At 45.0% G+C, this 12,405-nt stretch overlaps 1 protein-coding gene across 2 annotated transcripts in view; it reads left to right on the top strand.

Moving 5' to 3' along the window:
* PPP1R16B (protein phosphatase 1 regulatory subunit 16B) overlaps nucleotides 1–12,405 on the top strand; it is a 103,609-nt gene that overhangs the window by 22,900 nt on the left and 68,304 nt on the right. For both annotated transcript variants that reach the window (XM_045528580.1, XM_045528579.1), the window contains exon 2: nucleotides 4,832–5,182. In XM_045528580.1, the coding sequence (XP_045384536.1) occupies nucleotides 4,933–5,182 (250 nt within the window). In that variant the 5' untranslated portion in view covers nucleotides 4,832–4,932. The remainder of the gene's footprint in view (nucleotides 1–4,831; nucleotides 5,183–12,405) is intronic.

The following is a 12,405-nucleotide window of genomic DNA, read 5'->3' as shown; positions in this document are numbered from 1 at the left end:
GGACATTCAAATCAGTTGTTCCTTGCTCTGGAGAGCCGGCTCTTTCATTTTCTAGCTTCAGTTAATCCCTCCATGCTTCAATTTTCTTATCTGGAAAATGGGCATTATGATAGTACCTATTTCATTAGGTTGTTGGGAGGATTAAAAGGATTTGTAGATAGACTGACAGACAGACAGGGATTTCCTAGAAGGCAGAGCTGGTCCCTGATCCATCTCTGAATCGGGGCTTGTCCCAGAGCAGGTTTGTTCATTAAATGTTTGCTCACGTGAGGAAGTGGGGTCTGCTGGCTCCCCGTGAGCTCTGACCATTGTGATGATACTGTGTGGTGGTGAATTCAACTCCCTGGAACGCCTCACTTCTGAAAAAGCCACCAAAATATCTAAATGGCTAAAATAGAAAGCAGTGACAACACCAAATGCTCACAGAAGAACTGGATCACTCATACGTTGTTGGAGGGAATGCAAACTGGTACAGCCAGCCACCCTGGAGAAAAGTTTGGCAGTTTCTTTTAAAGCTAAATGTGCACTTACCATATGACCCATCAGTTATACTCTTGGGCATTTACCCCTGAGAAACAAAAAGTTACGTTCACACAAAAACCTGTAGATGAATGTAATAGCTCCAAACTGGAAGCAACGCAGATGTTCTTCAGTGGGTGAATGGTTACACAAACTGGCCTGTCCATAAGCTGGAATACTGCTCAGCAACAAGAGGGAATGAACTATTGACACATGCAACAGTTCAGATGAATCTCAAAGGATTAACGCTTAGTGAAAAAAAGCCAATCCCCATAGGTTCCCTGATATCTGATTCTATTTACATACTGTATTTTGAAATGAGAAAATTCTAGAGGTGGGGAACAGATTAGTAATTGCCAAGGCAGGGACAGAACTGGGCTGGAGGGGGTGCTTAGGGAAGGAGATGGGCGTGGCTGTAACAGGGGCGCACGAGGGATCCTTGTGGTGAGGGAACCGTATCTTGACTGTGCTGGTGGAGACATTGATAAAATTGCATAAAACAAAACACATACATCCAAATAAGCACATGTAAAACTGAAAAAAATCCAAGTAAGGTTGGTAGATTGTATCCATGTTAGGTTCCCGGCGGTGGTATTGTGCAGTAGGGTTCAAGATGCTAACATCAGGATAAACTGGGTACGTGGGATCTCTCTGGATTATTTGTTACAACTGCATGTGAACCTACAATGATCTCAAAATACAAAGTTAAATTAATTAATTTAAAATGCTTTGCAAGGTATTCAAAACAAAAGTCAAAACCAAACCAAAGGCAACCAAAGCCAGTGAGCTTGTGTCCTGTGCAGCCTTGCCATTGGCTTACTTACATGGAGGTTGGACCCACTCAGAACTCTGGGATCTTTGCCCTTGGAGCATTGCCAAGCCAGCCCCTTCCACATTCTGCTCGTTTACTGTCCCGTCTCAGAGCTGGGAGAGGCCTGAAGAGCAGTCTGACCCAAGCTGAGCCCCTGAGGTCTTTAGCCTCAGGAGGAGGGACTTTGGGAGGGTCAGTGTGAAACAGGGGACCTGAGAGAGTCATAAGGCTTTCTGAAGCCCAGGGCTAACCTGCCCCCTTTGAGATAGCAAGCATTTCCACATTACTCAGATGCAGACCCTTGCCAATCTGCCCCTGTCACCTAACAGCCTGCCACCAGCCTTGCCTGTTGGTTGACACATGAAGTGCATTTGCATTCCCCATCTCTTCTTCTTGGATCTCTTTGCTATTAGGTGTTTAACTTTTTTGACCGGGTCTTTTCATTCCTTGAACACCCTGCCCATAACTTCTGGGAGGTAGATAGAGTATTTTGCAGTGGGAAAACAGGCGTACAGGGGTTCAAGTGATTGTCCCAAGACCCTTTCCCTCTGCTTCGGAGAAACCATCGGGTCCGTGTGACATGAAGACCAGCTGGCTTCAGACTCTGAAATTTTGTTGACCTCATGTTGTCCGAGACTCATGAGAGCAAGAGGTGTGGTCATTTATTGTTTTCTTTTTTAAGGTCATACAAACAAGGAAACTTCAACTAAGATTTTCTAGGTCCCCTGGTAGTTTAGCAGTTTTTAAACTTTTTGGTCTTAGAATCTTTTTATTCTCTTAAACTGGGGATCCCAAAGAGCTTTTGTGTATGTGGATTATGTCTGGCAATCTCTATCATATCGTAAATGAATACTGAGAAATTAAAAAATAGTATTAATTCCTTTAAACCCATGATATGTTATAACAATATAACAACGTATATTTTATTAGACTATTATCAAAATGTAACATTTATATAAAAATATATAATATTTTGATAAAAAATAACTTTTCAAAAACAAAAAAAAATTAGTGAGAAAAGTAGCACTTTAAAATTTTACAAATCTCTGTTTTGGGGGGCTTCTTAGCTAGGTTCTCATAACGTATTTCTGCATTTAATCTGCTACAACATCAGCTGTCACTTAACTTTGGAAACCAATGTATACTTGTGAGATAATGAGAGTAGAAAAGGTTAATAGTATCTTAGTATAGTTATGAAAATAGTTTTGACCTTGTAGACTTCTTGGAAGAGTCTCAGGGATTCCCCTTAGGGTTCCCAGACCACATTTTGAGAACCACTGCAATAGCATATTAAATGTCTGATTTCCTTAGTACTAAGTTTGACAGTTGATATCTCTGACATTCCTCTTCTTGTTTTATTTTTATTGTGAAGGTACATCCTCAGTCTTGCAAATACATGTTTTAGCTTATGATTATCTTTCTAATTTTTTTAAGGCAATTTTTGTGAAACCATGGGTAAGTAAAAAATTCATGTTATTTTCAAATATGAGTTCCATCGTGGAACCAATGCAGTGCAGACAGCTCGAAATATCAACCAAGTGTCTGAAAAGGATGTGGCTAATGGATGCACAGTATGTGGATGGTTTGAGAAGTTCCGTTCTGGTGATTTTAATCTTGAAAATGAGCCATGTGGGTAACCTGAGACCATGGTGGACAACGATGAGCTGAAAGCTGTAGTGGAAGTGAATCTATCTCAACCTACGAGTGAATTAGCAGCAAGGTTTGATGTTACTATTCCCACAATATTGGACTACTTGAAACAAATTGGCAAGGTAAAGAAGCTCGATAGATGGGTACTGTATGAATTAAACGAGCATCAGAAGAGAAATCATCTTGAGGCTTGCCTTTCTTTGCTGTCACGACATAAAGGCGAACCATTTCTATACCGTATTATTACCTGTGATGAAAATAGATTCTTTTTGACAATCAAAATCATTCAGCACAATGGTCAGATAAAGATGAAGTGCCAAAACACAGTCCAAAATCAAATATTTATCAAAAAAAGCTAATGGTGTGTGTTTGGTGGTCCAGCACTGGTATTATCCACTACAGCTTCATGAATCTGGTCAACCGATTACAGTAGATGTCTAATGCAACCAACTGGACGAAATGATGAGCATGCTTGTAATGAAGCAGCTAAGATTGGTCAATAGAGACAGGCCAATCCTCTTGCAAGACAATGCCTGACCACATGTTGTACAAACATCGCTGCTCAAACTACAGAAGCTGGACTTGGAAACTCTCTGTGATCCACCATGTTCACCAGACCTTGCACCAACTGACTACCACTTCTTCAGGCTTTGGACCACTTCTTGCAAGGAAAAATATTCAATTCTCAACAAGCTGTGCAAAACGCCTTTCACGATTTCATCGCCACTCTCCAAGCTTCTCTGCTGCTAGCATAAACAAGCTACCATTATGATGGCAAAACTTAATAATAGTTTAGGTGCATACTTTGATTAATTGTACTAATTCTTGTTTGAGATATAATAAACTACACTTTTGATTCAGAATTGAACATTTCATATTTAGTGACCTAAATATATCCTCTGGTCTCTTTCTAGTCCTGTCCCTCCCATCCCCGTAACAACCTGTATCCCATAATGAGCAGAAGTGTCTGGTATTCATATTTCTGAGGCCTTAGCTTTGCCTCTGTTTGGATGCTCGTAAAGTCTCATGTTTTCTCTGTTCTCCAGCCCCCATCATATTCTGAGCTCCTGTGTCCCTCCTGGTTCCAGCACCCACATACCCAAATCCTTGAAGTGTTAATGCAATGGCTGTATATGAGAAAGCTGAAAGGGCATGGTTCCTCTTAGCTGTCTGTGACTGGAGAGGCAGACAGCCACCACTCTCCAATAGAACTTTCTGCTGGGAATGTTCTCTATGCGCTGTCCAATATGAAGCATGTGGCACTTGAAATGTGGCTAGTGCGGCTGAGGAACTAATTGTTTTACTTTATTTTATTTTAATTAATTTAAATTCAAATAGTGGCCAGGCACAGTGGCTCATGCTTGTAAACCCAGCACTTTGGGAGGATGAGGCAGGAGGACCGCTTGTGACTAGGAGTTTGAGACCAGCCTGGGCAACACAGCGAGACTCCTTCTTTAAAAATTTTTTTAAAAAATTAGCTGGGCCTGGTGGTGTGCATATGTAGTCCCAGCTACTCGGGAGGCTGAGGCAGGAGGAGTCTGAGGCTGAGTGAGCTATGATGACACCACTGCACTGTAGCCTGGGTGACAGAGCAAAATCCTGTCTCAAAAAAACCCAAAAAAACAAAAAAACAATCAAATAGCCACATGTGGCCCCTGGCTGCTGCGTTAGACAGCACACCAGACCTTGCTGGTACTCAAAGGCCCCTGTGAGGATTTGCACTTTTGTCTGAGGAGCAATGGAACGATAACGTCCAAAGGGTTTTGAACCTGGGGTGGCGGGGTGACACAATCAGATCTGACTTTTCCAGCCTGACAGGTGTGTCCGTCTGTGTCTCTCTTCCTGCCACAGGTGCCGCCATGAAGCCCCAGCCCCGCAGGAGCCCCCGCGCTCCCCTGGCCCGCGGCGCGCCGCGCTAGCCCCCAGCTAGGCCGCGGGGAGGCGCGGTGGCCATGGCCAGCCACGTGGACCTGCTGACGGAGCTGCAGCTGCTGGAGAAGGTGCCCACGCTGGAGCGGCTGCGTGCCGCCCAGAAGCGCCGGGCCCAGCAGCTGAAGAAGTGGGCGCAGTACGAGCAGGACTTGCAGCACCGCAAGCGCAAGCATGAGCGGAAGCGCAGCACGGGTGGCCGCCGCAAGAAGGTGTCCTTCGAGGCCAGCGTGGCCCTGCTGGAGGCCTCGCTGAGGAACGACGCCGAGGAAGGTAGGCCCCTTCTGGGCCCTGGCTGCTGGTCGCTGCCCGGGCCTCGGAGCCTGCGGTTCAGGGTCTGGATCGCAGGTTCGAGGCGGGTTTGCAGACCCTCCCCAAGTTCGGGCGGCCCCACACATCTCGGGAAGCGGATGTTCGTTCCTAGGCAAAGCTGTGATGAATTTATCTTAGACGTTTTTTTTTGTTTGTTTTTGGAAACGAGGATTCCAGCCTTTGGCTAATGAAGACCATAATAATTTTCCTTCTCTCCCATAAATATTTACTGACAGCCTACTCCTTGCACATGACTATTCTAGATACAGTGGGGAACAAGTTGGATCTGATTTCTTCTCTCCAAGAGCTCAATATTTATAGGATTTTGCATTTCTTAAGCCCCTTCTCTGGGCCAGACCCCACTGTCTGTATGTGGTCCCGTCTTATGTAGCCTTCGCTGCAGACATAAATGGTGGAGAGAGCTGTTTAAGGGCTAGACACTGAAGTGAGAGTACCTGGGTCTAAAACTGGCTTTGTCGGTTTCCTGTGTGACTGACATGTAGACAGATCCCTTTGGCTCTCTGTACTTAGTTTCTACCTCTGTCAAATGGAGCTAATAAGGGCTTACTGTGAACATTAAATTAGATAATCCCTGTGAAGTTCTTGGACATGGTCCCTCCTGCTAAATGGTTATTAATATGTTATATTTTATTATATTATTACCATACTTTATTTCATTATGTTTATATTATCCTAGGATGCCCATAACATCTGAAAACATAGATAAATATACATAATGTTGTCTAGGACATTTTCGCTCTATAAAGTAACTGAAGAAATAAATATAAACAAACACATACACACATTTATATAATCTTACGTTTCCAGATTTGATGGCTATGCTGTACTTGTTATCTTTGACTTAGTTATATTATTATGATGTGTCCCATGACCCAAATATCATGGTCTGAGCCATGTATAATGGCACCCATTTTACAGATGGAGAAACTGAGACTCAGAAAGGTTCAGAACCTTGACCAAAGTGGCAGAGCAGGAGTAGAACCCCCAGCATTCAAGCTCTTGTCACTGTCCTCATGGCTTTGTGGGTTTGCTTCCCGTTGTGAGAATGGATGGAGAATCCACGGTTTAACCTAAGCCTCTTTTCTGGGTGTGTTTTGAGTGGGTTGTGCCTGCTAGTTGTGCAGCCTCTGGCCCATCCCTATGTACTGAGCCTTCCTGGCTGTCCCTGGAGAGGCCCAGCCGTGTGTTCTGGGTCCCTCTGCATGCCCTCCAGACAGTTGGCACTGAAGTAGCCAATGGAAGAACTGAGTGGTGGTGGCACAAGAGGGTGCTGGGTTTTATTCACTTGGCTCTTCAGGTTCTAGAACCATCAGAGAAGCACGATTCTGCTCCCACGCTGGTCACAGAGGGCTCCAGGTTGTCAGCAGAGGAGCATGCCTGGCCCCACGCTGCTGGGAGCAGCTCCGCAGAGAGCCGGGGGTGAGCAGCCCCCAGGAGAGAGGCGTGAAATCTCATGCTCGGGGACACGGCCCCGCAAAGCTCCTTCCCACGTGTGGTTTGCCTAGTGACGTGGCAGCCCCGTCCCACTCAGTGGGTGGCTCATCATGATGTCTAATTCTTGCCGGGGGCGGCGGTTCATCAGCTTTTCTCTCATCCCTCACCGTTCACTCCCTTTTTCCCTGACAGAGCCCCATTTCCCCCTCCCTGGGGGGCTTTCAGAGGCTCCTGTGAGCAGGATGTGCTGCTTCAGAACATCCCCCCTCGGGGATGGTGCCTCCCCAGCCCCCTGCCCTGCCCCCTCGCTGGCTGCCACGTGCACTGGTTAGAAAGAGCACTGGACTTGGAATCTCAGGGACCAGTGCCCTGCAGCCCTGCCTGTGACCTTGAGCAGTTCGCTTCACCTCTCTGGGTCCAATGTTTTAACCTGTAAAATGGGGTTTTGAACGCCTGCCCTCAAGAGTGTGCAGCAGGAATTAGACAAGATTCTGGGTGTGACCACTCTTTGAAAGGTTACCCTGAGCCCTGCACCAACCCAGTGATAATTTTAACACTCTTTCTTTATGTGTGTGTGTGTGTGTGTGCATTTTTTTTTTTTACAGACTTGAATGTTTTTAAGAACCCAGGTACGCACTAACATGTTCTTCTTGTAAAATGCAAGCAACAGAGAAGTGCACAAAGTACAAAGTCCCCTCCCTCCCTTCGTTCTTTCATTACTGTTGTTAGTTTGATGTGTTTCCTTCCAGGCATTTTTCTCACTTACCTATAGAGAAATATAGAGTCAAATTTTTTTAAAAAGATTTAAATGAGTGATAACATCCTGGTATGTTATTCTGCCATTTCCTTTTTTTTTTTTAATCCAACGGTATATCTTGGAGATATTTTCATGCCAGATACATAGAGTGCAATAGATCTTCTTCATTCTTTTTAACTGCTGTGTAGTATTTCATAGTATGGATTCACCAACATTTTTTATCTCCTTCCTTACTAATGTAGGTTTTTTTCCAGTAGTTTTGATTTTGCCACAATGTTTCGTGCACATGTGCAAATGTTTATCTAGAACAGATGTGGAAAGATGGAAGAGATGGATGAAAAGGTATTAAATTTGAATGAGAAAAGTGCTAGACCCCGTGGGCTGGTCCTCCGCCTCTGGGGACAGCAAGATGAGGGTGGAGGGGCCAGAGCACTGTGCTGTGTGGCAGGCTGTGGGGGTCCGGGGAGAGGTGTCCCTGGGGTCCACAGGTGGCTGGGATTGGATGGGGGTGTGAAGCTGCCATCAGTCAGCCCTCGATCTTGCTGGGCTGTGCTAAGCCTCCTGACAGCATGACAGCCCACTGCTCCCAGCTCGCTGGGAACAGCTTCTGCTGGCTGGTGGAGCTGGTGTTCGGGAGGCTGCCGGGGTGTTAGCTCACAGTGGGGTGGGAGCGTGGGGTGGCAGCTCCCCCGCTCCCCTGAGCTCACAGCAGCCTCTGAGTCAACCTCCCCCACCTGCCTGGGGAATGTGATTTGTTCCCAGAGAAAGGCAGGCTGGGAACACACTGAATTTCCTCCTCTGGCCGTGCACTGCCTTTAGGCTCATGGCCATGCCCTCGGACATGACTGAGCCCCACCCTCACTGCCCCAGCTCCTCCTACCTGCCCCCATATGCCTGTGTGCTCTGACCTCTACACCTGTGCACGTGCGGTTCCCTCCGTCTGGAACACTCTTCCCCTGACCAACTCCTATAACTCCTCAGATCTGGGCCTGGCGTGAGCTCCTCCGGGGAGCGGTCTGGGAGCCTTTCTGTACCCCGACCCCAGCAATAGTTAGTGCGGCAACTCCAGGCATAGTGCTGTTTACTGAGAGGCACTGCAGTGTCATGGCTAAGAGGGTGGGGAACCTGCAGCCTTGGGGACGTGCAGCCTTCTGGATCCTTGAGTGTGGCCTTTTGACCGAATCCAAATTTTACAGGACAAAAATAAAGGGATGTGTTCTCTGAAGTTTGGATTCTATCAAGGGGCCCCACTTGGGGATCTAGGGGGGGCCACACGTGGCCTTGAGGCTGCAAGTTCTCTGCAGTTCCTCCTCCAGGATTCAAACCCCAGCTCAGCATTTCCTAGCTTCTCAATTTGGGGAAAGCCACTTAACTTCTTGGTGCCTCAGTTTCCCCATCTGTAAAAATGAGGATGGTAATACACCTGCCCCATAAAGCGGTTGGGGGAGGGTGTCAAATTGCGTTGATAAATATTGAAGTGGTGTGGTAAGAACTTTATAAGTGGCATAAATTGTTGTTTTCTACATTTACCTAATCTGTTATGATTATATATTTTGATTGTCATCATCATCATTATTTATCAGGTACTTACTTGGTGCCAGGCAGCCTGCCTTACGTGTGTTATCTCAGTCAATCCTCTGAGGTTAGAAAATCAAACCCCATTTTTAAAAAAACAGCTTGGGTTTAATTTCCATATCATACAATTTGCCCATTTTAAGTGTACAATTCAATGATTTTCAGTAGATTTGTAAGGTTGTGCATCCATCACAATCTAGTTTTAAAACATTTCCAGAGCCCCAAAAAGAAGCCTCCTGCCCATTTGCAGTGACTCCCAGTTTCCACCTGCAGCCCCGGCTCCCGGCAGCCACTCATCTACTTTCTGCCTCTCTGGATATATTTGCCTTTTCTGGACATTTAATTTACATGGAGTCATACGACATATGCACTTTTGTGATTGGCTTCTTTCCTTTAGAATACTATTCTCAGGGTTCACCCAGGCTGTCGCATGTACCAGTGCGTCCTCCCTTTTCATTGCCACGTTGTATTCCAGTGTACGGACTGACCACTTTTTGTGTATCCATTGCCAGTTGAACATTTGGATTCTTTCCATTTTTGATGATGATGACTAATGCTGCCAAGCACATTTGTGTGCAAGTCTTTGTGTGGACACATGTTTTCATTTCTCTTGGGTAGTTACCTAGGAATGGAATTGCTGGGACATATGGTAAATTTATGTTTAACTTTTTGAGAAACTGCTAAACTGTTTTCCCAAATGGCTGCACCATGTTCTATTCTAAAACCCTTTTTACAGATGAGGAATCTGAAGCTCGGGGAGGCTAAGTCACTTCCCAAGGTCTCACAAGTTTTGTTTTTGTTTTTTTTTAATTTTTTAAGAGACAGAGTTTTGCTCTGTCATCCAAACTGGAGTGCAGTGGCCCACTCATAGCTCACTGCAGCCTTGAACTCCAGGGCTCAAGAGATCCTCCTGGCTCAGCCTCCTGATTAGCTAGGACTGCAGGTGCCAACCACCCACCTGCCTAATATTTTCTTAATTTTTGGTAGAGATGGGATCTCACTGTTTTGCCCAGGTTGGTCTCAAACTCCTGGCCTCAAACAATCCTCCCACCTTGGCCTCCCAAAGTGCTGGGTTTACAGGCATGAACCATCATGTCTGACTGGTCTCGCAGGTTTTAAGTGTCAGACTCAGGACTCAAATCCAGATCAGTTGTGTACAAAGCCCAACGCTTTTAACCACCAGGGGAGTCCTGGCACCTCTTGCTTTGGGTTTTCCCTAGAAAATAAGAGAACCACTCCCTTGTGGTCTGTGTTTCTTTTGGCCATATGGATCCTGGTGTTTCTGCTGGCCTTTTGGGCCCTTTATTTAAGGGGCCCCCAGAAAAGCCCTTTATCCCCTGGTGTAACTTCTTCTAGGGCTACAATAGCTCATCCTCCCTTGAAACCACCGAATGTGTGTGTGTGTGTGTGTGTGTGTGTGTGTGTGTGTGTGTGAGTGTGAGTGTGTGTGTATGTGTATATGTATTTTTTTTTTAGATAGAGTCTCACTCTGTCGCTGGGTAGAGTACAGTGGCCTCATAGCTCGCTGCAACCTCCAACTCCTGGGCTCAAGTGATCCTCCTGCCTCAGCCTCCCAAGTAGCTGGGACTAACAGGCGCGTGCCACATCGCCTGGCTAATTTTTCTGTTTTTAATAGAGACGGAGTCTCACTCTTGCTCAGGTTGGTCTCGAACTACTGAGTTCAAACGATCCTCCCGCGTTGGCCTCCCAGGGTGTTAGGATTACAGGCGTGAGCCACTGCGCCCGGCCCACCAAATGTATGTTGTTGGTGCTTTTGTTTTTTTTTCAGCATGTGTAGGGTTTTCTTTACAGAAACTCTGTTCTCATTAAAAAAAAAGTTTGATTCTTCTGTACTCTAAATTTAACTCTTATTAAATTTAACTGTTATTCTCACTGTAGAAGTTTTCAAACTTTTTCTTAAGCAGTGGAAACTTTTCTTTAAATGAAATATGCAGGAACCCCATATGTAAAGCAGATGAAGAAGCCATTCGGACTGAGGTCAGGCTGGGGGGTGCTGGAACCTTGTCCACTCACCCCCCCCAATGGCCCCCACCCCCAGACGCACTGGGGGACACCTGGGCTCCGGATGCCACTTCCTAAACCGTTGGCTCGGCTCCAGGAAACAGCTCTGACTTTCGCTTTTGGTGATGTTTAAAATGGAAGTTTCTCTTCTTTTAATGATAAAAATACGGAGACGGAGGGGAGAGGGAGAGAGAAAACATTATAAAAATAATGCATCCTTGCTCTAGAAAATTTTTGAAGTGGAGAAAAACAGAAAATGAAGGGTTTGCAAAGGGTTTAGGGCAGTGGTCCTTACACTTTTTTGATCTGAGTCCTTTTATACTTTTTTTCCTTTTCAAAAATAATTTAGCATATTACATAACCTTTTATATTCTTAATAACTGAGATCTCCTAAGATCTTTGGTTTAACTGGGTTTTATCAATCCCTATTTACTATATTAGAAATGAAAACTGAGGAATTAAATATTTATTCGTTCATTAAATCAGAACAAGAAACCCATTATCTGTGGTACTTTCTATTATCTATTGCTGCATAGCAGATGAGCTCAAAATTTAGCAGCTTAAAACAATAAATATTTATTGTCTCACACAACATCTGCAGCTCAGGCATCCAGGGCTCGGCTTAGCTAGGTGCTTCCAGCTCAGAACCTCTTATGACGTTGTGGTCATTTCAAGGTCTACCTGAGGCTGGATGACCCACTCCCACTGTGTCTCACTCACGTGGCTCTTGGCGGGTGGCCTCAGCTCCTTGCCATGTGACACTGTCTGTAGGACAGCCGGAGTGAGTGAGCCAAGACACAAGAGGAAGCCACAGTGCCTTTATGACCTGGCATTGGAAATCACATACCATCACTGCCACCATATTCTATTCATAAGAAATGACTCACCTAAGTCCAGCCCACACTCAGAGGGAGGGGAATTTAGCTCCAGCTCTTGAAGACAGAAGAATTTGTGGACGTGTTTTAAAACCACCACACGTTAACATAAATATGTTTATGAAAAACTATGATATTTTTCAAAACAAAAAGAAAAATAACAAGGAGAGTAGCTTCGTTTTATACTTTTGCAAATCTTTTAAAGGTCTGGCTTAATAGAAGACAGTTGGTTTCTCTTATCTGCTGCATTCAATCTGTTGTGGTGTGTTATTTTGGTTGAAGTAAGGAGAGAAAATCTTACCTCACAGAGATATATAGTTAGAAAAGGAAGGAAATATTTTAATTGCTTTTTCAGATAATTGTGGGTATTCTTTGATACTACATTTAAACTCAACAAGTGGTAGCTTCTTAAAGATTAATTGTCACGTGGAATTTGAAAGCATATCAATTTTTAACTTCTCTTACTCTGTTACATTAAAATCCATCAGTGTGGCTTGCAT

Source organism: Lemur catta, chromosome 17, assembly GCF_020740605.2.
Source record: "Lemur catta isolate mLemCat1 chromosome 17, mLemCat1.pri, whole genome shotgun sequence".
Taxonomy (NCBI): domain Eukaryota; kingdom Metazoa; phylum Chordata; class Mammalia; order Primates; family Lemuridae; genus Lemur; species Lemur catta.
The sequence above is the reverse complement of the archived record's forward strand: the minus strand, read 5'-3'. Positions and strand labels throughout refer to the sequence as shown.